The 24407-nt window shown below is 45.4% G+C and overlaps 1 protein-coding gene across 1 annotated transcript in view; it reads right to left on the bottom strand.

Annotated features, from left to right (window-relative positions):
* Positions 1-24407, bottom strand: part of NHLRC2 (NHL repeat containing 2) — a 1046453-nt gene that overhangs the window by 534851 nt on the left and 487195 nt on the right. The window contains exon 4 of the mRNA XM_086922864.1: positions 4896-5017. Within this exon, the coding sequence (XP_086778990.1) occupies positions 4896-5017 (122 nt within the window). The remainder of the gene's footprint in view (positions 1-4895; positions 5018-24407) is intronic.

The raw sequence follows: 24407 nt of genomic DNA, 5'->3' as shown, positions 1-24407 counted from the left end.
GTGAGCTGAACCTGGTGATTTCCTTCTGAGGTCCATGAATAAGGGGCGGGTTTTTAGCCCCGAAACGCGTTGAACATTCATCTAAAGAAAGGGGGAATCCTCAATCATCGCGTTGGGAGCCGTAAAGAGACCGGATGGTTTGGAGGCTGTGGTGAGCCCTTGCCAAAGCGCTTGTGCACTTTGCTCTTCCACATTTTCAACGGCATGCCTGGTCGGGGCAAGGGGCTCCGCTTTGGACGCGGAACAAGTATCCTTGCAGTCGAAGCCTAAAGCGGTATAAACTGTTATCGCTTGCCAGCACAGCCTCCACCTATTAATGAGCGATGTCTGAAGACTACCCCGCTTCCTACTTAAGGATTATAATGACATTAATGATGCAAGGATGAACCACCCTACTTAAGGTTCTAACGAACTACTCAACTCACAGGACTGCAATATCCAGAAGTCCTGGTTTCGTGACTCCACCCACTTAGGGTGGACGACGCCATGTTCACAAATAAAAGTACTTGTGAAGCGTGAGCTGAGCCTGGTGATTTCCTACTGAGGTCCATGAATAAGGGGCGGGTTTTTGGCCCCGAAACGCGTCGGACATTCATCTAAAGAAAGGGGGAATCCTCAATCATCGCGTTGGGAGCCGTAAAGAGACCGGATGGTTTGGAGGCTGTGGTGAGCCCTTGCCAAAGCGCTTGCGCACTTTGCTCTTCCATATGTATATATATATATATATATATATATATATATATATATATATATATATATATTTTTTTTTTTTCTTTTTTTTTTCTTTTAAAGGCTCTGCAGCAAAAGGATCACTCGGGAGCAGGTAGGTTTCAAACCAACATTTATTGCATGCGCAGGAAGAGTCAGGTCCCGTTACTTTTTCTTGCAGTCCCGACGCGTTTCAGTGCTGTTCGCACTTTCTTCAGGGGAGACAGATGTACATGCAGTTCGAGGCAGTTTCCGCTTTCTTTTGTAGTAAAGCTTTGTTGAATGCTTTGTAGCACATGATCCCTCCTACTGGTTTCTGGGATTTGAAGTATTGTCTGCCTTAAATTATTTTCCACAGTGGGTCCCACAAATGTTGGTTTGAAACCTACCTGCTCCCGAGTGATCCTTTTGTCGTGGAAAGGAGCACCGCCTTGATATTGAAGAAGGGAGTCGTTGGAGGAAGGATGCCGTCTCGCTGTGACTATCACTGCTGAGTAGGGCGAGAGCAGGCTGCAGCATCAATTATTTTCCACAGTGGGTCCCACAAATGTTGGTTTGAAACATACCTGCTCCCGAGTGATCCTTTTGTCGTGGAAAGGAGCACCGCCTTGATATTGAAGAAGGGAGTCGTTGGAGGAAGGGGCCGTCTCGCTGTGACTATCACTGCTGAGTAAGGCGAGAGCAGGCTGCAGCATCAATGTGGATAGAGTCAGAGAACGGGGCACACTGAAGTGCTTGAATAACGTGGTGGATTCACAATGGCCATTACGAACTTGTTCAATAGAATGCACGTGCGGGACCCACTGTGGAAAATAATTTAAGGCAGACAATATGCAGACTGGTGGAGAAAGGGGGTGTGGCGTTCAAGTCCTCTCAGCAATCCCGCTGTCTGGGACTTACTTGAGGTAACAGAAGGGCTTGTTGGCACCCAAAGAACCTCAGCATTCAAGGGGACTTCATTCCCCAGCCACCACTAAGCCAGGAGGCGCGTTTGCAGAGTGGTGGTGAAAGGGGAGTGTCCTACCCTACTTGACAGAGGTTTTTTTTTCATCAAATTTTTTTTAGGGAAGGGGGCTGCGTCAGTGTCCAGACTTCATTCGAATTTGGGCTGGGAGGGTCTATCCAAGCTCTTGTGATGCACAGTGAGCACATACGATGATAATGGAGTTTAGTGACCTCTCTTCACAGTTAGCCCCGTGTTTGCACCCAAGAAGAATTTTCATATCTGTGAGATGAAATTTGCGTCCAAGACGCCTTGTAAACATTGCGTATACTTTGTTCCAGAATAGATTCAACCCCAGACAGTCAACAAACATGTATTTTTTTAAGTCCGCCGCAAACGACTCACATTTTGGACAGTGTGCTTTCATGGAAGATCCAGAGGTTGCCCACCTATGGATAAGCTTGGGCGTGTAATATAACATAAATATTGCTATGTTGATGCAAATTCAAGTTAACAGAAGTTACTGATTGATCTAAAGTGTCCAGTGCATCCTGTATTTCTTCTGGAGATATATGAGTATTAGGAAGATGACTTGTCATAAGGAAGGGTGAGAAACATCTGTCTGTTCCTACCTTACCCCTTGGGGATGAGGAGATCTAATCGGATGTCCTTCCCGGCCCCAAATTGTGAGCTTTGTTACATCACACCCAACGTGGGGTTTGAACTTTAATAGGCACTTGAAGGCAATGAATGCTGATATATATTATAACCTGAGCCAAACTTCTCAAAATAGAAGAGATGCCCCCCACTCTTGCTGGAGTTTGATAAGCACTTAACAGATACAAAGGATTATCCATTATTGCGAGTACTGTCACTGAGTCTTTGTAAGCAAAGGCTGCATAATCAGAGGAGCCTTAATTGGAGGAAGAAAAGATCCCAGAGAATGGTCGTACAGCCCTTACCACCAGTTTAATGACTAAGGAATTCCCATTACGTTCAGGTGAAATAGTACTTGTGGTCGAAGCAGAAGCAGTATGGAGTGTATTCCTGGACTGAACTAGTACATGCTGATGGAGCAGGGCTATTAAAGTATTTTAAGATTGACCCTCTATTGTAACATGATTCATTTGTGTACACTGAAGTGCCTTTTAAGTTACATTGAATGCAATGTGGTTGGGACCTTATGATGCGGAAGGAAAGGCTAAGCAACAGAAACAATGTATACAATAATATGCCTTCCCACTGGGTTTGGATGTTTTTAGAGTTACAGTACATCTGAATCTACTTTACCATAAGAAAAAAACTCAAACTTAACATTTGATGCAATTTCTAACACATAGTTCAATAATTTGTCATCAAATAGGTAAGAGCACCTTGGGGATTAGAATCAAATGCTGCACATATTTGTCACAAGTTGTGCACAAATGTGCCACCAATGGTGCATCATGTGTAACTCCAAAATGTGAAAATCCTCAAAGTGAATCGTTCTGCATAAGTGCTACACAAAACAATATGAGAGATTTCAACAAAAGTCTGCTTGTCGAGACACTAGTACGTAATTCCCAAATTCATCAGGAGGGGATGAATTCTTAATTATTTAGAGCTCCACCTTGTATAGTCTGTGGTCAAAGTGTAGACAGGATGCTGTCAGGGGCGCCCTCTAATGAAAATGATGGACTCCTCAAAAAGCTTTTAAAACTGTCTCTTAGGGTCGTGTTCCCTTGATCCTCTCTGAGGTCTCTTCAGGACATGGGCTGGTGATAGTTCTCCGTTTAGGAATATAGATTAATGGAATCTTCAAAACTGTCTGTGAAAACCTGGGAGGAGCAAAAGACACGTCAAAGTAGTGGGGTTGGATAATGTTTAGCAGAGCAGGGGAGGACAAGATGGCAGTGAGATGTGCTATTCGTGGTGAACCAAATAAAGCTATTTCTGCTTACCTCTCTTACTTGCTTTGCGTTCCCTGACTATTACAATATATAAGTAACATCTGTAAAATATTACAGTGACCAGTGCTCTGCTCATCTTTTGTGGACCTCGGGCTGTACCGCATACACATACTGTCTGCACTGTCTGTACTTGCCTAAGGAAAATGTTATACTGTGTGGGGGTGCTATGTGATATAACATAGAACAACCTTTATCAAATCCCTCTTCCCGTACTACATTATTACACTATACTGCTACTCTCTTAACTTAATGGCAGGCAGGTACAGTTAACACAGGCACAATCTGTTTACATGGTATGGCTTTTGCGGTTTTCCATGTAAAAAAATGGTAAGCATTTTACCTCCTCAAACATTCCGACCATCCGCGGTCCTGCCAATAAAGATTAAGTGCACCTGTTCGATATAATACTCACTATTTTGCTTTTACAAACCATTGGCTTGCATTTTAGGTTTGTTTTCATTTATTCTTCTATATATTTCAGGCAATCTGTTGCCTTCCAGGTTAACAAGAAAACCTTGATTGTATTAGAGGTTTGTTGTCTCATAATTTAATCTGTTGCCATATTTTAAATCACTGTCCGATTAAAAAGCAAACTAGAATACTAGTATCCTGTTTTCTACGGTTACTGATTTCAAGATTGCCTTTCCAACTCACTCCCTCCTCTTTCCTAATCTTACAATCTGAAACCCCTTTGTCCATTTATAAAAGAGAATTTGCAGCATTTATTGGGTTAACAATACGTTTACAGTTCTCAATCTTAAAATGCAGTACAGAGTGACAGTAATGACATATGAACATATTTAGTAGAAGCAACATAAAATGTGCAGACGTAGTTTAATAAAAATGCTTTTGTTATAACATGTGTTTGGTGCATACACGTACTGTGGGAGAGTATCAGGAAACTAAATTTGGTTAGTCCAGATGAAGGTACAGTGCATGAATAAGCCAAATAAGTAGAAAGCTTGCTCAATTTGGACATAGTTTGGACGTCAAATGCTATTTCTTGTATTAGCTTTTTTGCACAAGACCTCCGCCTATATGCAAGTGTCATATCAAAAATAATTTTTGTTAATAATGTGATATTAGTTGACACCAACTGCTATTACTATAGTTCACTAACATATATTGCCCAATCTGCCATTCATGCGATCAACACTTACAAGTTACATCATACCAAAACCATAAAGCATTACAATTAGAATCTTGAGAAAATCTCATTTTTCATCTATCCACTAATTAAATGTAGTTAGTACCACATTTTGAACAACATACACACACAATTTTGCAATAATTACCTTTCGAATCAAATGATTCTCTGTATCTGCAATGTAAATGGCATTATTCTTTATAGCCACTCCTTGAGGTGAATTGAAAGCAGACTCTGAAAAACTTCCATCTTTCCATCCTTTTTTTGGGCCTGTAATAAAAAGTAGAAATAGAAGTATTTTTCTGTTAACAATCATTGAATACAAATAACTTGAAAGTGGATACACCTCACAGCAATTCATGTCTTGTGGTGTTTACAGGCACCTCTTGCTATAGTCTGTAGTGAAGCTTATGTAGCACGTAGCAGCACAGCAATTTTCAAGAAAAGTACACACACATAACCAAACAAAGAATAAAAGGTAATTCTAATAATAACTACAGCCACTCAACACCAATTGATGCTGTATGAACATTATCAGACCTATTTACAAGTTTGAACCTACATTTCATTACTTTATCCAACCGTCTTTATGTAAGGTGATCTTGTTTCTTTACAGTTAGGTTTACACTTTAGGAGTGTTAATATATCTTTAATTTGAATGAATCCGACTGCTCCATTGCAACCCTTTATCATGCACTTATAATGCATGATTGTTCTAAATTGAAGCATCTTCGTAAATATGAAAAAAGATAAAAAGTATTTTATTAATGAAGATGTTAATTTTAACTGATTTTATCATGTGAGCTCTTAATTGCGTAAATAGGAGAAAATAAAGAAAAAAGGTTGTACTGAGGTTTGCTCTCGTATACATTATGGTTTATTAATTCTATTGCGTGAAAAAAAAAACGTGAAGCCCTTAATGAAGAAGCATTATGATGAGCAGTAAAACAAAATAGGCCAAATCACCCTCAGACGCAAGCCTCAAAAGCAAAGTCTTGGAAATCTTTGGTTTCTTCTTCTTACCCTATAAATCTTGCACCCGAGGTTAAACCTGTAATTCCCCCAAACTATAGTTTAACCGCAAACAAATGATGGATGGAATGCTGAATAAATCATGCATACACCCCCAATCGAGAGATCTGGGTTAAACCCATCGTTCTTTTGCTCACCATGCCACTCTAGTTAGACCCAGCCATATGTAAATAAGTCTTGACCCTGTGCCTAGTGGGAACAGTACAACCTGAACTGCCAAGCCAGGTCCTCCCTGGACAGGAAAGAAGTATCCTGGGACCGGTTTCGGAGCATCACTCCTCATCAGCCAGAAATAAAACACTGTCTGATGGAATTCTTAATTTTCCTAGCCTGTGTGCACTAAATAAATAAAGCTGGCTTCAATAAATTATCTGTTTCTATTTTGTATTTGGCATGGACATCCAGATGTACGTAATTGTGTGGAATGAAGGTGGGTTGTAGTCTTCTTATTTATAAAAAATATATTTTTAGAATCTACCGAACCCCATGTTGCATAATTAAAGTTATGCACCTGTAACTGCAGTGGTCCACCGCTAATATATTTAATAAAATCATTCCCAGTTTAGTGGCATATTCACCATAAACACCCAAACGGCAGTGAGAATGTGCTATGAACTTCAGTCTCTCACCACCCAGAAGGTCACTGTAGTTCACAATCAGAAGCACAATTGTGAAAGATATAAAGGTATACCTCTGAATTGAGGTGGAAGAAGGGCACAAACTGTGAATCTTTGCCTGCAAACATTAGCATTTTATGAAAGTATTTTCTGTTTCACGTGCCAACTCTGCAAGAGACCAAATGTAGTATTCCTACATAATGGTTGTCACTAGGATGTCCCTCATTGAATGAATTGTCACTCAACTCTAAGCATGACAGCCATACCTTTTTTTAACTTGACAGAAAGTAATGGCTGCTGCAATTCACCTCACAATCCCCTGCTTTGAAAGAGGATACCTTTACCCTGGTAGATCAAAAGTCATGAATAGTCAATCCATGAGCATTTTGTTCTTGTCACAAAGAACCTTCAGACATTGGCAAATGTCAAATGAATAAAATGATCTTTCTTATGCAGTGGAAGGATTAGGGGGGTTATCTAAAAGTGATTGGTTCATTAATGGGAAACTCTAACAGAACCTATTGAATCAACTGGGTTTGGTCTGCAAAATCATTATCCTCATGAAACCTGAGGAGGATCCCGGTAGAAATAAGTGCCACCATAAATTCAGGATACATACGTCAAGTGTGGCAGGCATATAGGACTCTTCATTAGCCTCTGCTAAGCTTCGACATGAAGGGAGACAGATGCACACGTCAAAAAACTTTAAAAAGCCACTCGTACACTCCTTGATGGTCTGTGGTAGAAGAGAAATTTCAACTCAGATGATGGATGGAACCTGGATATCGCAGTGAAAGGACCCTCACCAAACTGTATTCCAGGATAGACTTTTTTTAAATGCAACAGATATAGTAGAATATGGTATACACTTGAAAATATTGGGCACAAACCAAAAATAGAAACTCCTCCACTTTTACTGATATGTCTTAGGAGTTGAAAATTTGGTAGCCTGCGCAAGAACATGTGGACATTTAGCCAGGATGCCTAGGTCTGCAAACTTGAAATGTTAAGGAGCTCAGCCATCAAACATGGAGATGCTAGGTCATGGAGTAGACTATGTCTCCTATGTCTGGTGAGGAGATGTTGGTATTCGTCAAGTGGGGTCAGTGAACTAATACTGTTGTGCAAAGAGAAAGATGTAGCAACCGTACTTTTTGATATTTCTGGTGGTCTTTAAGAGAAGGACAAAAAGGGGAAATGCGTATACAAATGTGTAGTACCCGTTTATAAAAAAAAAAACACCTTTGTTTTTAGCTTACCTGCTGACATAGAATCAGCCTTTACCGTTTGCCTCAGGGGCAAGGATATTTAGCTGTAACTTGCCCCATCCGTGAAACACCTTGCCTCTGATCCAGTTCTGACATTCTTCTGTTGAACTGCTGAGCATCTTTGCTCAGTCTGATGTCATACTGAAAGGCTCAGTTCCAAAGTCCTTGCCTCTTTACACACAGGACAGGATACCTTGTACTTCCTTGTTTATTGCCATTATCAGGCCTGATCAACATAGATAGATCTTGTATCCTCTGGAGGAATGCTGAGGGCTCCTCCAAATGGCTCACAGTTTGAAATAATGTGTGACTGCACCTGATGTGCCTTCCACAGGTCTCATGTCAACAATTCCTGCAGGCAAACCCCCCCCAGCCTTTAATTCATGCATTCATCATCATGACTAGGGGTCCTATTACTATGGCGGGTAGACAAAGTCCATCCGCCATCGCATCGGGTCTTGGGACCAACCGCCCATGTCGCGGCGGTCCCTTCATAGACATTAGTATGCGCCCTCTACTGCATTTCTAACATTGCTCAGGGCGGTGCTGTCAGCAGCACCCGCCGCAATGTCAGAAATGCATGTTGCACATTTGCATGCATAACGTGACAGGCACAGCGCGATGCCTACCACCTTGTGCATGCAAATGCAGGGGGGTACCATAGGTACCCCCCATGTGCACCCCCAACACCTTGGGGGCCCACAACGGGCCTCTAGAACCAAAGGCCGCATGGAAAGGCTGATCTCCCCCAACATCGTAATATGGATGACACCGCCACCATATTTAACAAGTTTTCCTCCCGGTCGACGAGTCGACTGGCGTAAAAGAGGCGAACGGTCTTTCCGACTGCTGTGGACCCCCCAGCCATCCTAATATGGTGTGAATGGTGGGCGGTTCACTCCCTGCAGGGCCGGCGGTGGCTACCGCCGAGCCGGCGGGGGCAAACCGCCCCCCATCCTAATTGGCCCTAGGTCTGGGGCCTGAATGCCAAAGGGATGTCCCCACTACTTGAGGACTTCTTCCAGGATGAAAATAAACAGAACTTGTTCATTCCAAAAGCCTAAGAGCTGTACTCATTGCTTATTCAGTTTATCTTGTACCAGCTTTATCTTGAAGTGACAGAATGATAGGAAGGCAATGCAGGAAAACATGATCCTCAGTAGTGACTTGCAGACACGTCCATAAGGTAGTCATCTTTTGAAATTATTTCATAGGGTCTATAATCTTCATAATAGGCTCCTTTGATGGGAAAGTTCTTCTTCAAGACATTTCTAGGATTATTTCAAACAACTGCACTCAGCTGGCAAGGAACAACGCTGACCTTTTCCCTATTGAGACTTAACTTTAGTCTCTTGAATGTTGAAGAAGGAAAGGCTTCTTAGAGGCAGTGGGCCATATTATCAGATATACAATATGGTTTTAAGAACATACTTGGCACTGAGGAACAAAATTTGAACATGAATCATCTGATTGGGAATCACAACAGGGCCAAGAAAGTAATTTTGCAAATAGCTGTCATGGGCCTTAGCAGTTCATTTGACTATGTTAACCATGCTAAATTGTGGCTGATTATGACAGCTACTGCAAGGGTTCATATGGCCATGATGGAGAGTGTACAGACCATTCCAGATTAAAAAGGGAGTCAGACAAGGGTGCGTTCTTGCCACCCTTTTTGTCACACTTTACATTCATGACCTAGATAAGTTTTTAAATTCAAAATGTAAATGTATTCCTCTAGTAGATAGCTGCCTGATTCCAGTCCTACATGCAGATGGTGCTGTTCTAATGGCAAAGACAGCAAACGTCCTTCAAACACTTCTTGATGGGATTGCTTAGTTCATGGACCAACTGGATCTTAAAATAAAACTTAGTAAATCATACACCATGATCTGTGAACAGGGTGTAGCAAAACATGCCCACTCCCAATTAATGGAGTAGAAATAAGTAGAGTTCCCAGGTTTTCGTGTGTCAACATGCAAACAGACTCCCCTGGAAATTGGATACACCTGAGAACCATAAACAAACAACAGTTCTCCGAAACATATGTGGCTGTATTTAGATTTGCATGTCAGTTGAGCTCTAAAGCTTTAAAAGAGGGGTGCTTGAGCTACAATAGTAAATGTGTTTTGACTGTTAATCATTGGGGGCCCGATTCACAGAACTAACTTAAGACAAAATCCTAAACTTACTACTTTTGGTATTCACAGAAGTTAGGATTTTGTCTTAAGTTTGTCTTAAGACAGACTTAAGACTGACTTAAGACAAAATCCTAACTTAAGTCTGTCTTAAATCTGTCTTAAGACAAAATCCTAACTTGTGTGAATACCAAAAGTAGTAAGTTTAGGATTTTGTCTTAAGTTAGTTCTGTGAATCGGGCCCTGGGATCTTTTGTGGTTGAACATAGAATGTCAAGCCATTCAGAAGGCTGTGAATGCCTTTTTTAAATGAATACTTGCGGTCCCACAGAGTGGCTCATCCTATATCTGCTGCCATGCATTGGGAATTAAGTTTATGGAGGACACTACTAAACTGTGACTGATTTTGCTATGGTACTCAATCTGGACCAAAATGGAGGCATCCATGAATCAAGCAATAAAACAGGATTGTCTATCACTCGATAATGGTTTTAATATACCCTGGCTTGACTACATTAGGTATTTACAACAAGGGGTGGTGAGGGACAGAGTCTCTGAATTAAACAGAATACTCTCACCCAGTCAAGAGATCAGGGCTAGATCCAACACCGTTTTTTAGCTCACTGCACCATCCCAGTTTCAGAACCTGACTGTATGCAAATTAGTCTGTTCCTGTCCCAGTGCATGATGGGAACAGGGCAAACCAAACTACAAAAGCCAATTCTTACACTGGGAAGGAAACAAGCTACCGGGGACCGGTTTCTGGCATTTCAGCCTCTTCGGCCCGGCTTGCTTGAATCCTGATGGTGCAATGAGCAAGGGACTCACATCTGAGTATACCCTTCCACGCTTAGGGTGGACAAAAATATTTACAACAAGGGGTGGTGAGGGACAGAGTCTCTGAATTAAACAGAATACTCTCACCCAGTCAAGAGATCAGGGCTAGATCCAACACCGTTTTTTAGCTCACTGCACCATCCCAGTTTCAGAACCTGACTGTATGCAAATTAGTCTGTTCCTGTCCCAGTGCATGATGGGAACAGGGCAAACCAAACTACAAAAGCCAATTCTTACACTGGGAAGGAAACAAGCTACCGGGGACCGGTTTCTGGCATTTCAGCCTCTTCGGCCCGGCTTGCTTGAATCCTGATGGTGCAATGAGCAAGGGACTCACATCTGAGTATACCCTTCCACGCTTAGGGTGGACAAAAATATTTACAACAAGGGGTGGTGAGGGACAGAGTCTCTGAATTAAACAGAATACTCTCACCCAGTCAAGAGATCAGGGCTAGATCCAACACCGTTTTTTAGCTCACTGCACCATCCCAGTTTCAGAACCTGACTGTATGCAAATTAGTCTGTTCCTGTCCCAGTGCATGATGGGAACAGGGCAAACCAAACTACAAAAGCCAATTCTTACACTGGGAAGGAAACAAGCTACCGGGGACCGGTTTCTGGCATTTCAGCCTCTTCGGCCCGGCTTGCTTGAATCCTGATGGTGCAATGAGCAAGGGACTCACATCTGAGTATACCCTTCCACGCTGTCCTTCCATGAGTCCCTTTCTCACTGCTCCATCAGGATTCAAGCAAGCCGGGCCGAAGAGGCTGAAATGCCAGAAACCGGTCCCCGGTAGCTTGTCTCCTTTCTGGTAAAGAATTGGCTTGGTAGTTTAGTCTGCCCTGTTCCCATGATGCACTGGGCCAGGGACAGACTGATTTGCATATAGCCAGGTTCTGAGCTGGGATGGGGCAGTGAGATAAATAACGGTGATGGATCAAGCCCTGATCTTTGGACTGGGTAAGAGTGGTCTGCTCAATTCAGACACTCTGTTCATCACCACCCCCTTTTGTAAATCGATTTTGGCCACTATAGGTGTGGCAGGGTATACTCAGACATGAGTCCCTTTCTCACTGCTCCATCAGGATTCAAGCAAGCCGGGCCGAAGAGGCTGAAATGCCAGAAACCGGTCCCCGGTAGCTTGTCTCCTTTCTGGTAAAGAATTGGCTTGGTAGTTTAGTCTGCCCTGTTCCCATGATGCACTGGGCCAGGGACAGACTGATTTGCATATAGCCAGGTTCTGAGCTGGGATGGGGCAGTGAGATAAATAACGGTGATGGATCAAGCCCTGATCTTTGGACTGGGTAAGAGTGGTCTGCTCAATTCAGACACTCTGTTCATCACCACCCCCTTTTGTAAATCGATTTTGGCCACTATAGGTGTGGCAGGGTATACTCAGACATGAGTCCCTTTCTCACTGCTCCATCAGGATTCAAGCAAGCCGGGCCGAAGAGGCTGAAATGCCAGAAACCGGTCCCCGGTAGCTTGTCTCCTTTCTGGTAAAGAATTGGCTTGGTAGTTTAGTCTGCCCTGTTCCCATGATGCACTGGGCCAGGGACAGACTGATTTGCATATAGCCAGGTTCTGAGCTGGGATGGGGCAGTGAGATAAATAACGGTGATGGATCAAGCCCTGATCTTTGGACTGGGTAAGAGTGGTCTGCTCAATTCAGACACTCTGTTCATCACCACCCCCTTTTGTAAATCGATTTTGGCCACTATAGGTGTGGCAGGGTATACTCAGACATGAGTCCCTTTCTCACTGCTCCATCAGGATTCAAGCAAGCCGGGCCGAAGAGGCTGAAATGCCAGCAACCGGTCCCCGGTAGCTTGTCTCCTTTCTGGTAAAGAATTGGCTTGGTAGTTTAGTCTGCCCTGTTCCCATGATGCACTGGGCCAGGGACAGACTGATTTGCATATAGCCAGGTTCTGAGCTGGGATGGGGCAGTGAGATAAATAACGGTGATGGATCAAGCCCTGATCTTTGGACTGGGTAAGAGTGGTCTGCTCAATTCAGACACTCTGTTCATCACCACCCCCTTTTGTAAATCGATTTTGGCCACTATAGGTGTGGCAGGGTATACTCAGACATGAGTCCCTTTCTCACTGCTCCATCAGGATTCAAGCAAGCCGGGCCGAAGAGGCTGAAATGCCAGAAACCGGTCCCCGGTAGCTTGTCTCCTTTCTGGTAAAGAATTGGCTTGGTAGTTTAGTCTGCCCTGTTCCCATGATGCACTGGGCCAGGGACAGACTGATTTGCATATAGCCAGGTTCTGAGCTGGGATGGGGCAGTGAGATAAATAACGGTGATGGATCAAGCCCTGATCTTTGGACTGGGTAAGAGTGGTCTGCTCAATTCAGACACTCTGTTCATCACCACCCCCTTTTGTAAATCGATTTTGGCCACTATAGGTGTGGCAGGGTATACTCAGACATGAGTCCCTTTCTCACTGCTCCATCAGGATTCAAGCAAGCCGGGCCGAAGAGGCTGAAATGCCAGAAACCGGTCCCCGGTAGCTTGTCTCCTTTCTGGTAAAGAATTGGCTTGGTAGTTTAGTCTGCCCTGTTCCCATGATGCACTGGGCCAGGGACAGACTGATTTGCATATAGCCAGGTTCTGAGCTGGGATGGGGCAGTGAGATAAATAACGGTGATGGATCAAGCCCTGATCTTTGGACTGGGTAAGAGTGGTCTGCTCAATTCAGACACTCTGTTCATCACCACCCCCTTTTGTAAATTGACTACATTAGGAACATGTTCAGGCTATTAGGTGAGAGTGTGACCTTATAAAAGCCGGAGTTCTTCAGTATCTATTCTAAATCAGAAATGAATGTATTTCATCATGCAAAAAACAATGAGAGGACGGAGACTTAGTGAAATAAGTTAACAGTCAGAGCTTATTTTATTTGAAAAATTATGTAGTGAAGGAATTCAACTCTAAGATGATAATAAATCTGCATTACAAATATATGCTGACACGGTTTCGCGTAAATATAGTACACTATATGGTGATGTTTCCCAGTGATAACAATGCACATTGCATTTTATAGTTTTTTGCAAATACTGTGCATCCCAACTGAAGCCTTTTTTTTTTTATGGTTTTTGACAAAAGGGAACTTTTTACAATGTAGAAGAGCCCTAATTTATCTGCAACATTTAGAATCTTTGCCCATTTGTTTACGAGTTATTCATTTTATTCAGATAGCTGTCAGAGTGAGGAAGTTGCTTTTAGCTTTGTGATGATATTTGTATATATTAATTTGGATCTCGGACACAATATTGACAACAATAATGTAGTGTAACAAAAATATTCTGTCAAAAATATTTTTTACAAAAATATCATCGCCCTATACGTTTAATGGTAGGAATGAAACTATCGGAAAACATATATAGTTGATACTAATATCGTCCCAAAATATACAAAAATATAGCTTTTGTAACAGAGTTTAAAGCAGTAAATGTAAAATATTTTATTATATAAAGTGAAAATAATGAGTCTCAGTGCTCTGCTGTGTTTGTGAAGTCAGGAAGAGGGACTGCAAGTCCCAGTGGGCGAGAGCACCACCCGCACCTGTGCCTGATTTGCCCGAGAACGGAGGACGCCCACACGCTACTGCTTGCCGATCCCGCTTCGCGGGAGCCGCTGCGCTCTGTTGTGTTTGTGAAGCCAGGAAGAGGGACTGCAAGTCCCAGGGGGCAAGAAAACCACCCGCACCTGTGCCTGATTTGCCCGAGAACAGAGGACGCCCACACGCAACTTCTTGCCGCTCCCGCTTCGCGGGAGCCGCTGCGCTCTGCTGTGTTTGTGAAGACAGGAAGAGGGACTGCAAGTCCCAGGGGGCGAGAGCACCACCCGCACCTCTGCCTGATTTGCCCGAGAACGGAGGACACCCGCATGCTACTTTTTGCCGCTCCCGCTTCGTGGGAGTCGCTGCACTCTGCTGTGCTTGTGAAGCCAGGAAGAGGGACTGCAAGTCCCATCCCAGGGGGCGAGAGCACCACCTGCACCTGTGCCTGATTTGCCCGAGATCGGAGAACGCCTATTAAGTACTTTGCATTCCCCGCTTCCCGGGATGCGCGCGGGCGGGTACCAGGCAAAGCCCGGGCCAAGGGCGGGCCCGTATGAGCCTGTTGGAGACTGGTGGAGGCTGGGCTGGGCCCCCTCTAACACCTGCAGACTGAAGGTTAGAAGCAACCATCTAACTCTTACGACGAATTAACAGCTTAACATTGTGTACCTGAACAACCTATAATGTTGGGTCGTGAGGGAAAGGGAAGGAAAGCGGCTTCTGGCGGCCATGTGGTTGGGACCCTGGACCAGTTTATTACAAGGGTTACCTCGGTGCTGACCCATGAAATAGCCATAACAGAGCGCCGTGTGTCCCAGGAACTTGAATTGGTAAAGCGTTCTTCACTGGGTGGTCTAGCTTTGGCACGGACTCCAGAGAGAACCAACTTTGGGGCTACAGCTCCCGGGGTCCTATGCACTGGTGATAATCTTGGCCCACCGGAGGAGGTGTATGCCTGACTGTCGAGGAGCCTGTCCAGGAAGGTAGAACTACCCATAAGAATGCATTGTTGGAGGAGCCAAGATGGCGACCGGAGCGGACGTGTAGGCTCCCGGCTCCGCCAGCCCTTGAGCCCCGCATTACTATCCTGCCTGGAATCCTGTTGCATTTTGTCGGCGATCAGAACGGGAATTCGTGCTGACTTCGCCCATGTTCCTCCGGAATCTCTGCTCGTCCGGAGCTTGGAGATAATTCAGAAGCTGTCCTGCAGCCTTGGACCCCTTTGTGTGCCGCCGCTCGCTGCCGGACCTCGAGGGAGCGGAGACGGCCGATCTGCCTGCGCGACACCTGGAGCCTGGGAAAGTCTGCCTTCTGCGTGATACACGGACCGGAGTACACTGGTGGCCGTGGACTGCACCGCGTCGAGATTACATCGCGCCTGCAGAGAAGATCGTACTGCATGGTCAGATCCTTTGTTTGGTGTGGGGTGCGTGCTATGTAGACCCCACTGCGGGGCTTGCCTGACATCGGCTGACTGCTCGTTTGCTCTGATTAATTGACTGAGCCGATGGCGGCTCCTTGCTGACGACGCTCGATTATAGCTGGTCTTGGCAGCAAAAGTGGCTAGGGCAGTTGCTTCTGTGTGCCTTACCCGCCCCTGCTTTTACCATTGGATTGTCGGCTGAAGGGACATGTCTGCTGTGTCGCAGTATGATGGAGAGCGCCCGCCCTCGCCCTGGGACTGCGGTACCATGTCCGGGCTGGGGGCCGATCTGACCGCACCCTCTTGTGCTTTTGATAATGAGGGATCGCAACCTGCACTGTCCTGTGGAGATATCCTGGCTGCCCTACGTGACCTGCGATCGGCTCTGCGTCTTTGCTCCCGCAGGTTAGACGAGAAGCTCGATGAAGCTGCTTTCGCTTTGGGTCGGGAGCGGAGGGTCGGTACCCAGCAAAGACTGCACAGCCCCATGCCAATGCCTGAGAGGGCTATTATGTTTCTAGGTGTTCCCAGTAACGAAGAGTCCGACGATTATGGGATTGGCGCCTGCAGACGGCCGTCTACCAGCTCTGCCTGTGATACTTTGTTTCCCCCTCCGGGGACGGACACTTTGTATCTGCTACCATCGTCATCGGCAGGACTATCGGCTCAGCGACTTCTGGCCCCCCTGGCAGCTCCTTCACTAAGGCCTCCGATTTTTTCACTATGGAGCTTGTATTGTCAGAACACTTCGGAGGCTCCTCTTGCTGAGGACAACAGACTTTTGGGTATTTGGCACCGTCCATTTTGTTTCTACGAGTCTCCCCCTTCCTCTTGGTGTCCAGTTTGTTTCTTTGTTTTAGAGGGGGTTGGCCTTCCTCGAGGGATGTGTTCGGGGGGGCATCCGAGATCGGGCCAGGGTTAGGCGGTTTTCTTTGTGGTACTGTTTTTGGACTGGCGGGATTTAGGTTGGGACTGCTACATGTGTTTAATTTGTCTGACCCTAGGTATCCATCTTGTGTTTTGTGACCTTCTTCTTGCCGAGGGCAGCCATCTTACTCCTTTGTTCTGGCTGGGGCGGGTCCCTTTCCGGAGCCGGGTTCAGGGGGGCGCTTGAAATCTGGCCAGGGCTAGGAAAGTCCTTGTTCCTATGAAACGTGACTGCTGGGCGGGCGGGGACCCGGGGGGGGACGCTTCTTCAATGTGTAATGCACTGTCCTACGTTGTCCCTCCCTCCTTTATGTCGTACATGAAGTCCTGATTCTGATGTCATGTTGGGGATGGGGGGTACTTTACAGCTGTTAAGTTCGGGAGACATGCAACTGGGTCCTCACCGTACAACTGGGATTGTCTGACATGAGCTGACCGATATTTTTGCAATGCTGATTGTTTATTGTGCTGCTTTACCCCGTTTACAATAAGATTTGCTATGCTCTGGGGGGTTTTTGCCCCACCCGATGGGGCTGCGTGTTAGGTGTTGACCCGGAGATCTGAGTGTTACTGACTTTGTTCCTATCCTTGGTTCTATGTCTCCCGAATTTGTTATTGGACATGGTGTGGAGGCTATGTATGGCTGGGGACTCTGGGTGACTTGATATCGAATGGGCTCTTCCCCACCTTTCTTTTTTCTGGGAGATTAGACTAGTTCATTCTTTTCTCTCTCCCTATATTATAAGTGTTAAGATTTCTTTCTTTCTCTTTCATTTTTCTTTCTTCTTCTCTCTTCTCTATATTTCGGGTTCTTTAAAGGGCGACAGGCACTCTGCTGGGGGGGGGGGTAGGCCGTAGCCTCCGCATTGGTGTAGGGTGGGGGGCAAGATTTTCGGTTTCTTTATTAGTTCTATGGGCCTTATTTTTTCTGTTTTCTGCGCTTTCTTATTCTGGTTCGATTCTGGGTCTGAGATTGGGGTGGGTAGGGAGGGAGTGGCGCCGACGGGGGTGCGTAAATGCTGAAAGATGATCTTGCTGTTAATTTGCACCACCAAATTGCTCGATGTGGTAACTTCCGTTGATGTTTCCAGCCATAACGCCGCTCGCTCACGTTGTGAAGTAAATGTGAGGACCCGAATCTCCTAAGTTCTTATTCTTCACTGATTTCTCTTATGATGGAAACACATAAAAAACTTTAAAATTAACCTTCAATTCTCCTGTTCCCCTGTTATGGCTGGATTTTCTGGTTAGATGGGATCAGCCCCTAGGGGCCCCTCCAACCCAGCCAGAACGTAATCACAACCCTCCTCAGGACCAACTATCCAGGCACCTGAGTACCTACCTGAGGATGGGGAACTCGCAATATACAAGCTCATATTATTAAAAACACCACTAAATCTATAGGGATACTAAGAATACTCACTGATTACTAGGGATATCCATACCCTACACCACACTTATATTCACATCAGTTGGTCTCGCGGCCACTCAGACCCAGACCGGTCTACCCTAGGGCAGATATTGCGCACAATTCGGTGCGACTACACATGGGCCTGCAGAACCCAATGCTCCCTTTTCCAAACGATCAACAATCCTGTCGATCTCCACGCCAGTGTCCCCCCTGGCGCTCTCACTTATTCAAGCCACAATCTTGTGGGTATACGCGCTGGTAATCCTCCCCAGCGTTCTCACTAACGCCGCATATCAACGACGACCACATTCCTATGAACACCTTTATATATATGTCTCTTCACTAAGGATCTACTACTACAATAATATTATGGGATAGCCAAATTACTTAGTGTCAACAATTCCCTACCTCAAGGGCTCCCTGTTCTCCCTATTCATTCAGACTTACCGGATCAGGGGCAGCATCTGTTCTGGCTATAACATCTGACTAGGAGGAAAAAGGTTACCTATGCTTTGGAACAGAAGACGCTGTTTACAGGATTATGGGAGGGTGTACTAACTTAGTCCCTTAGTTGCAGGTCTCCTCTCTCCCTCACTATTACTTACCTGATCAGGGGTAGCATCTGTTCAAACAGTAATACCTACCAGGACAGAAGATTACCCTCACTGTATGGGGACAAAGATATACACACTATGTGATTGAGTTATTTCTTGATTTAAGCGCTCCTACTCCCTTCTGATCCATCAGTGGCTCAACAGCAACTGGCCAGAAGCCAGGCTAGCTTTATCATAAAAGAACTCATGCACTGTAGTTATGGGGATGTTTATTATTACAATAATAAAATACACATATACAGATCTGTAACTGACAAAGACTATAGGTAGAACACACCGCTGAAAGAGAAAAGATTAAACATAACAGGAACACTCCGCTGAAAGGGAAAAGATTAGCAATGCAAAAGCCTAGGGAATAAAGATAAGATTAAGATGTAAGTGTGATGGTTCAGACTACCGCACCTATTAGAAGGAAGATTTCTCTCTGCCTCTGGTGGGATTAGGGCTCTCTCTCTGCCTCTGGTGGGATTAGGGCTCTCTCTGTCTCTCCCTCCTTCACCACATCACCACGCCTCTGGTCCAATTGCTCCAGCTGACAGCCTTCTTTGATGCTCTCTGCACTGCTTTCTCTCTCCTCATCTTCAGCAATCGTCTGCCTTCTTTCTCCATTTAAGAACTGCACTCTATTCTGCAGCTCCAGCAGACATCCTCTCTCTCTCTGCAAGCTGTTCTGAGCTCCAAGCTGAACTGAGCTCCCAGCTGTTCTGTGCTCCAAGCTGTTCTGAGCACCACGCTGAACTGCACACCACGCTGAACTGAACTCCAAACTGAACTGAACTGCACACAAGCTGGAATGAACACTCCTCCTCTCCTGTAGCTCGCTAATATGGAAGCTTGTCCTTTCATGGAAAGTTACGGCCAGTAACCTGCCGCCCACCAAATTCTTGTACCTCCCCGTACCAAGGACACGTTCCCAGCTGGCCAGCCTGAAGTTGTGTCTTCGGAGTGGAGAAAAATACATTCCTTCGATAGGGGCCAGCCTGAGCCGGTTCTCTCCAAGCGAACAACAGCCTTAACTATAAACTTTGCCTTTACCCTGAAAAGCCTCTCAGCTTCATCAAAATGGAGTCCCTCTAGCTCTAGGCCTGTAGGCCTGAAAGGGATGAAATGCCCCTTAGCTCTGTCAGAATACCTACATCTAATATGTCAAAGCCAATAGGCAATAGACAGGTTAAAGTCAAGAATAAAGGCATATTATCATATTAAGCAGCTATCCTCTTCTAGGTCTGGAAAAAAGGGCTTAAAAGGGCCAACACAGGCTAAGAACACCTATACTAGATGTGAGCAAGATTAAGGTCTATATCACTGCTAAATAAAGCCAAAAACTCTGCCATTACATCCCCGGCGACAGGATTCTTTCCAGTGTAACGCTCATTGATTGTTGATATTTTGTCTGTGGCAGCTGGGGACCCGTATTGCTTGCACTTGTGCTGACTAAGTGTCGTGGCCGGCCTGAGGGTTGTAGGCCCGTATTTGTTCTTTCATTTGTGCACAATAAAGGTTTTCAAAAATTAAAAAAAAAAAAAAAAGAATGCATTGTCTGTTACGATTCCAAAACAACCAACTGCAAGTGCATCACCAGAGATAACTGAGAAAGGCTTGCCCAACCAACAAACTTACAATGAAGCGGCAATCCCGAAAAGGAAACGTGATGGAGGCTCAACAAGGGGAAAAAAGCGAAGTTTCATAAATTGAATGAGCATAGAAGTGTACTCAGTGCTAATTCCCAAAGCCCGGGGCCACTTCATGTGGAAACTCCCCCCGGGTCTTCTTCAACCAACGGTGACTCCGATAGGAATGCTTCCTCTCACTGATGAAGGCCTTATCACAAATATTGGTGCCTTTATTACTACCTCCCTTCAACCCCTGCTTCTAGACTTACTCTGATAGAGGAAAGGCTGGCGAAATTTGAACATTCTAAAGTGCCCAATTTAGACTGTATCCAGAAGTTTATTCAAGCAGATGGCCAGGCCAAGCAGATACTAAGGGAAGGACGCACGGTTTCCGGTGGAAGGAACGTGACTATTGCTGCCAATGCCCCAGACCCAAAAGTACCAAAGGAGGGAACACTTTGTGGGAACATTGTAATAGACAACACTCCTGCAAATGTTAGAACTTCTGTTGCAAATTGCGATTCTATTAGGGGCAATAGAGATCATTGTCAAGCAGTGGAAGAGGGTTTAGCCACAACTGTACAAGGGAATCTGAAGGGACCAGACATGTCAGTGAATTCTCTAGTGCATATTGATTTGCCTCCGGAGTCTGTCCCGTTTGTGGTAGTTTTGGCTGGGGTTTCCACTTTAGACAAGGGCTGCTCAGAAACATTTACCCAGCTAAAGAATAAAACAATCCACTGTCTTAATATCAATAGACCATTGCCCCCAAATGTACACAGCCAAATTGTGTTTGTCCGCAGAGTAAGTTGGGTAGGGTGGAGGAATAAAGACATCGCAGGAGATTGTGTAATAGTCAACTTTGGCGATAGACTGGTAGTTCCACATATTTGTGAGGGGTCATGCCAAAATCAGAGAACAGCTATCAGGGCTTTTGACCTTAGCTACTTCTACCCGATCATGACACATGGGGAATTGCTTGGGCGCCAGCAAAGAACACGGGAGAGACAACGTGTTCGCGGAAACCCTGCCAGTGGTAGTGGGCCTGCAGGCTTGGATTTTGCGTACAATATCCCAATAAGAAACAGATACAGTGCCTTGGATATGGTAGATTGACTGGCCCCAAACTGCCCAATAAACTCCACCATTACTAACCATTCCTGCGGCCCTCGACTAAGCTTGGGGGTTGCCCCCTAAGGTCAATCACTTGAGTTCAGGGGGAATACGGGCTGTGATAAAAACCTTAAGGAAAACTTTGCTCAGCCCCGGGGAGGATGTGGGTAATATGGCAGCCGGCTTCCCATACATAAGTGCAAAGTCTGACGAGGAGGAACTACACCCCCAAAACCCCAGACTATTCCTAGTAGTCTAGGAATGGAAACCCTGTGTAGGCAAAAAGCTGAGCTGAACTTTGAGGGTGAGACAGGAATTAGTAAGAACGGCGGTAAAGGGGATGGTGGCAGCTTCCTCTTGACTCTGCTTGGCGCCTTAATTGAGCACAGTGCTCCGCATTGTTTTATGTTAAAATACGGCTCCTCGAGCCTTTGAACTGATCGAATTTTATCTACAGGTTGCACCTTAAAATCTTATTTTAAAATTGCTGAAACGTTGCTCTTTTTATTAGTGACACACTGTGGTGTTGGTTTACACTTACTTGCACGCATTGAGGGATCTGCTCTTTACATCAGCTTGACCTGTGCCTGCACGCCTGGTCCGTCCCTTCAGCCTATCACGGGGGCGGAAGGCGGGGCAGAGCCAGACACACGCAGGGAGGCGAGCGGTTAGCGCTCTAGCTCTCCCCTACTTGAGGGACATAAAGGTAGCGAGGAGGCACCGGAATTTGCGGTAAGGGGGATGGTGGCAGCTTCCTCTCGACTCCGCTTGGCGCCTTAATTGAGCACAGTGCTCCGCATTGTTTTATGTTAAAATACGGCTCCTCGAGCCTTTGAACTGATCGAATTTTATCTACAGGTTGCACCTTAAAATCTTATTTTAAAATTGCTGAAACGTTGCTCTTTTTATTAGTGACACACTGTGGTGTTGGTTTACACTTACTTGCACGCATTGAGGGATCTGCTCTTTACATCAGCTTGACCAGTGCCTGCATGCCTGGTCCGTCCCTTCAGCCTATCACGGGGGCGGAAGGCGGGGCAGAGCCAGACACACGCAGGGAGGCGAGCGGTTAGCGCTCTAGCTCTCCCCTACTTGAGGGACATAAAGCAACTCGTCGGTTCAACGCGCAGCGTTGACGCGCAGGGTTGCGCCTACTCCTGCGCCTAAGACGAGCCAAAGACTAGCCCGACTGCGCCCGTCCGCGACAGGACGGGACTAGGGGCTGGGGCTATGGAGGATCATATTATTTGGCAGCTCATGTCCCCCAGTAGTAGGCTACCATACAGCCGGCAGGCATTATTGGATATTGACAGGTATGCTCCCATATTATGTACCCATAAGGTGGGTTGCAATCTGGAGGGGCCCTTTTCATGTTTAGGTTGTCAGGAACAATTTTCCATCTGTTCTGATTCTACAACTCGCCTGTCTGAAAGACGGATCTTGACCCCTATTTTACATCAAAGAGGTCTGACTGACATCCCACTAAAGGACCCATCTTTAGACTGTAAAAACATACTATGTAATATCCGCTCCCTAGCCAAACATGCTACACAGGTATGGGACCTCATTACATCTGAGAGTCCACATCTGTGTTTCCTAACAGAAACATGGTTGAAGCCACATACCACACCGGCTATTACGCTGGGGGTCCCACTAGGTTACAAGATGGTGAGAATGGACCGACCAATTAAAACTGGAGGAGGGCTAGCCATTGTGTTTAAGCAGGAGCTAGACATTACTATCATTGAGACAGTGTGTACTCCCCAGATGGAACTTCTAATTTTTAGACTCAACTCTAGCTCTAAAGAAAATAGAAAGGGAGCGGTAGTTTATCGCCCCCCAGGCCCATGTGAAAACTTCTCCATACTGCTGGTTGAGGCCCTGGCACCATATGTACAGGACAACTCGGACTTTCTTTTGGTAGGGGATTTCAACATCCATAGCGAACTAGATAACTGTGTTGAGGCCAAGACCCTATTGACAGATCTGGACACCTTGGGGCTTAAAAAGATCAATCAGGGACCAACACACCGGGCAGGTCATGCTTTGAACTTGGTGTTGTCTAATTCAAATGCTATAATATGCACACCTCCCATTCAGGTGGAATGGACAGACCATTCCATCATCAAATTTCATACTAGCATTAACCACAAACCGCAACCCACTCAGAGGGTGATGGCAGATACCAGGAGACCCTGGCATAAATTGACATCAGATGGTTTTAGGGGGAAATACATTGAACCCAGTTGTGGCGAATGTGTAGCCAATGTAACCACTGCGTTATGTAACTTCGAGAAAGCAGTGACAGTGGCCATAGAGGAGGTCATACCTTTGAGAACTTTTAAATCTCGACCTGCTTCTAAACAAGAAGTATGGTTCACAGAGGACTTAAGATTATTAAAACTAACTACCAGAAAATTAGAAAGATTCTGGAGGGGAACTCACAAGGCAGAGGATAGAGTGAATTATAATATCTCTCAAAATACCTACCACAAAGCCATCCGCGCTGCACGAAAACAACACATAGCAGCACAACTATCGGCAGCAGGAAACAACGCAAGAGTTTTGTATCAAGTTCTACAAACCTTCACTAAACCTGCTGCCTGTGAGACCATCGAGATAGCATCCCAGGAACTCTGTGACAATATATCCCAATTTTTTGATAATAAGATCGAGGGTATATATGACAAAATAATAGCTACCAAAGATAACACCAAAAATAGGAACATAGTGGACAACATGGCTCACCTAGCCACGGGAGTACATACGGATATTATCCACCCTAATAAGATGACAGAATTCCCTCCTATAACAACAGAGGAGGTAATTACTTTGATTAACCAGACAAAGAGCGGGTGCCCCTCTGATATCATCCCGGCACGCATTATGCCATCGGTGGCTGATGTTTTGGCCACAGGAATCCAGCATGTGATCAACTTGTCCCTGAGTACAGGGGAAGTCCCCCTAGATTGGAAATGGGCACTGGTAAAACCCCTGAGGAAAAATAACACCATCCCCTGGACTGAATTGACAAACTTAAGACCCATTTCACTCCTTCCATATTTTGGAAAACTGACGGAGAAGTTTGTCAATCGGCACTT

The sequence above is a fragment of the Lissotriton vulgaris genome, chromosome 5, assembly GCF_964263255.1.
Source record: "Lissotriton vulgaris chromosome 5, aLisVul1.2, whole genome shotgun sequence".
Lineage (NCBI taxonomy): Eukaryota > Metazoa > Chordata > Amphibia > Caudata > Salamandridae > Lissotriton > Lissotriton vulgaris.
This window is presented reverse-complemented; position numbering and strand designations above follow the sequence as displayed.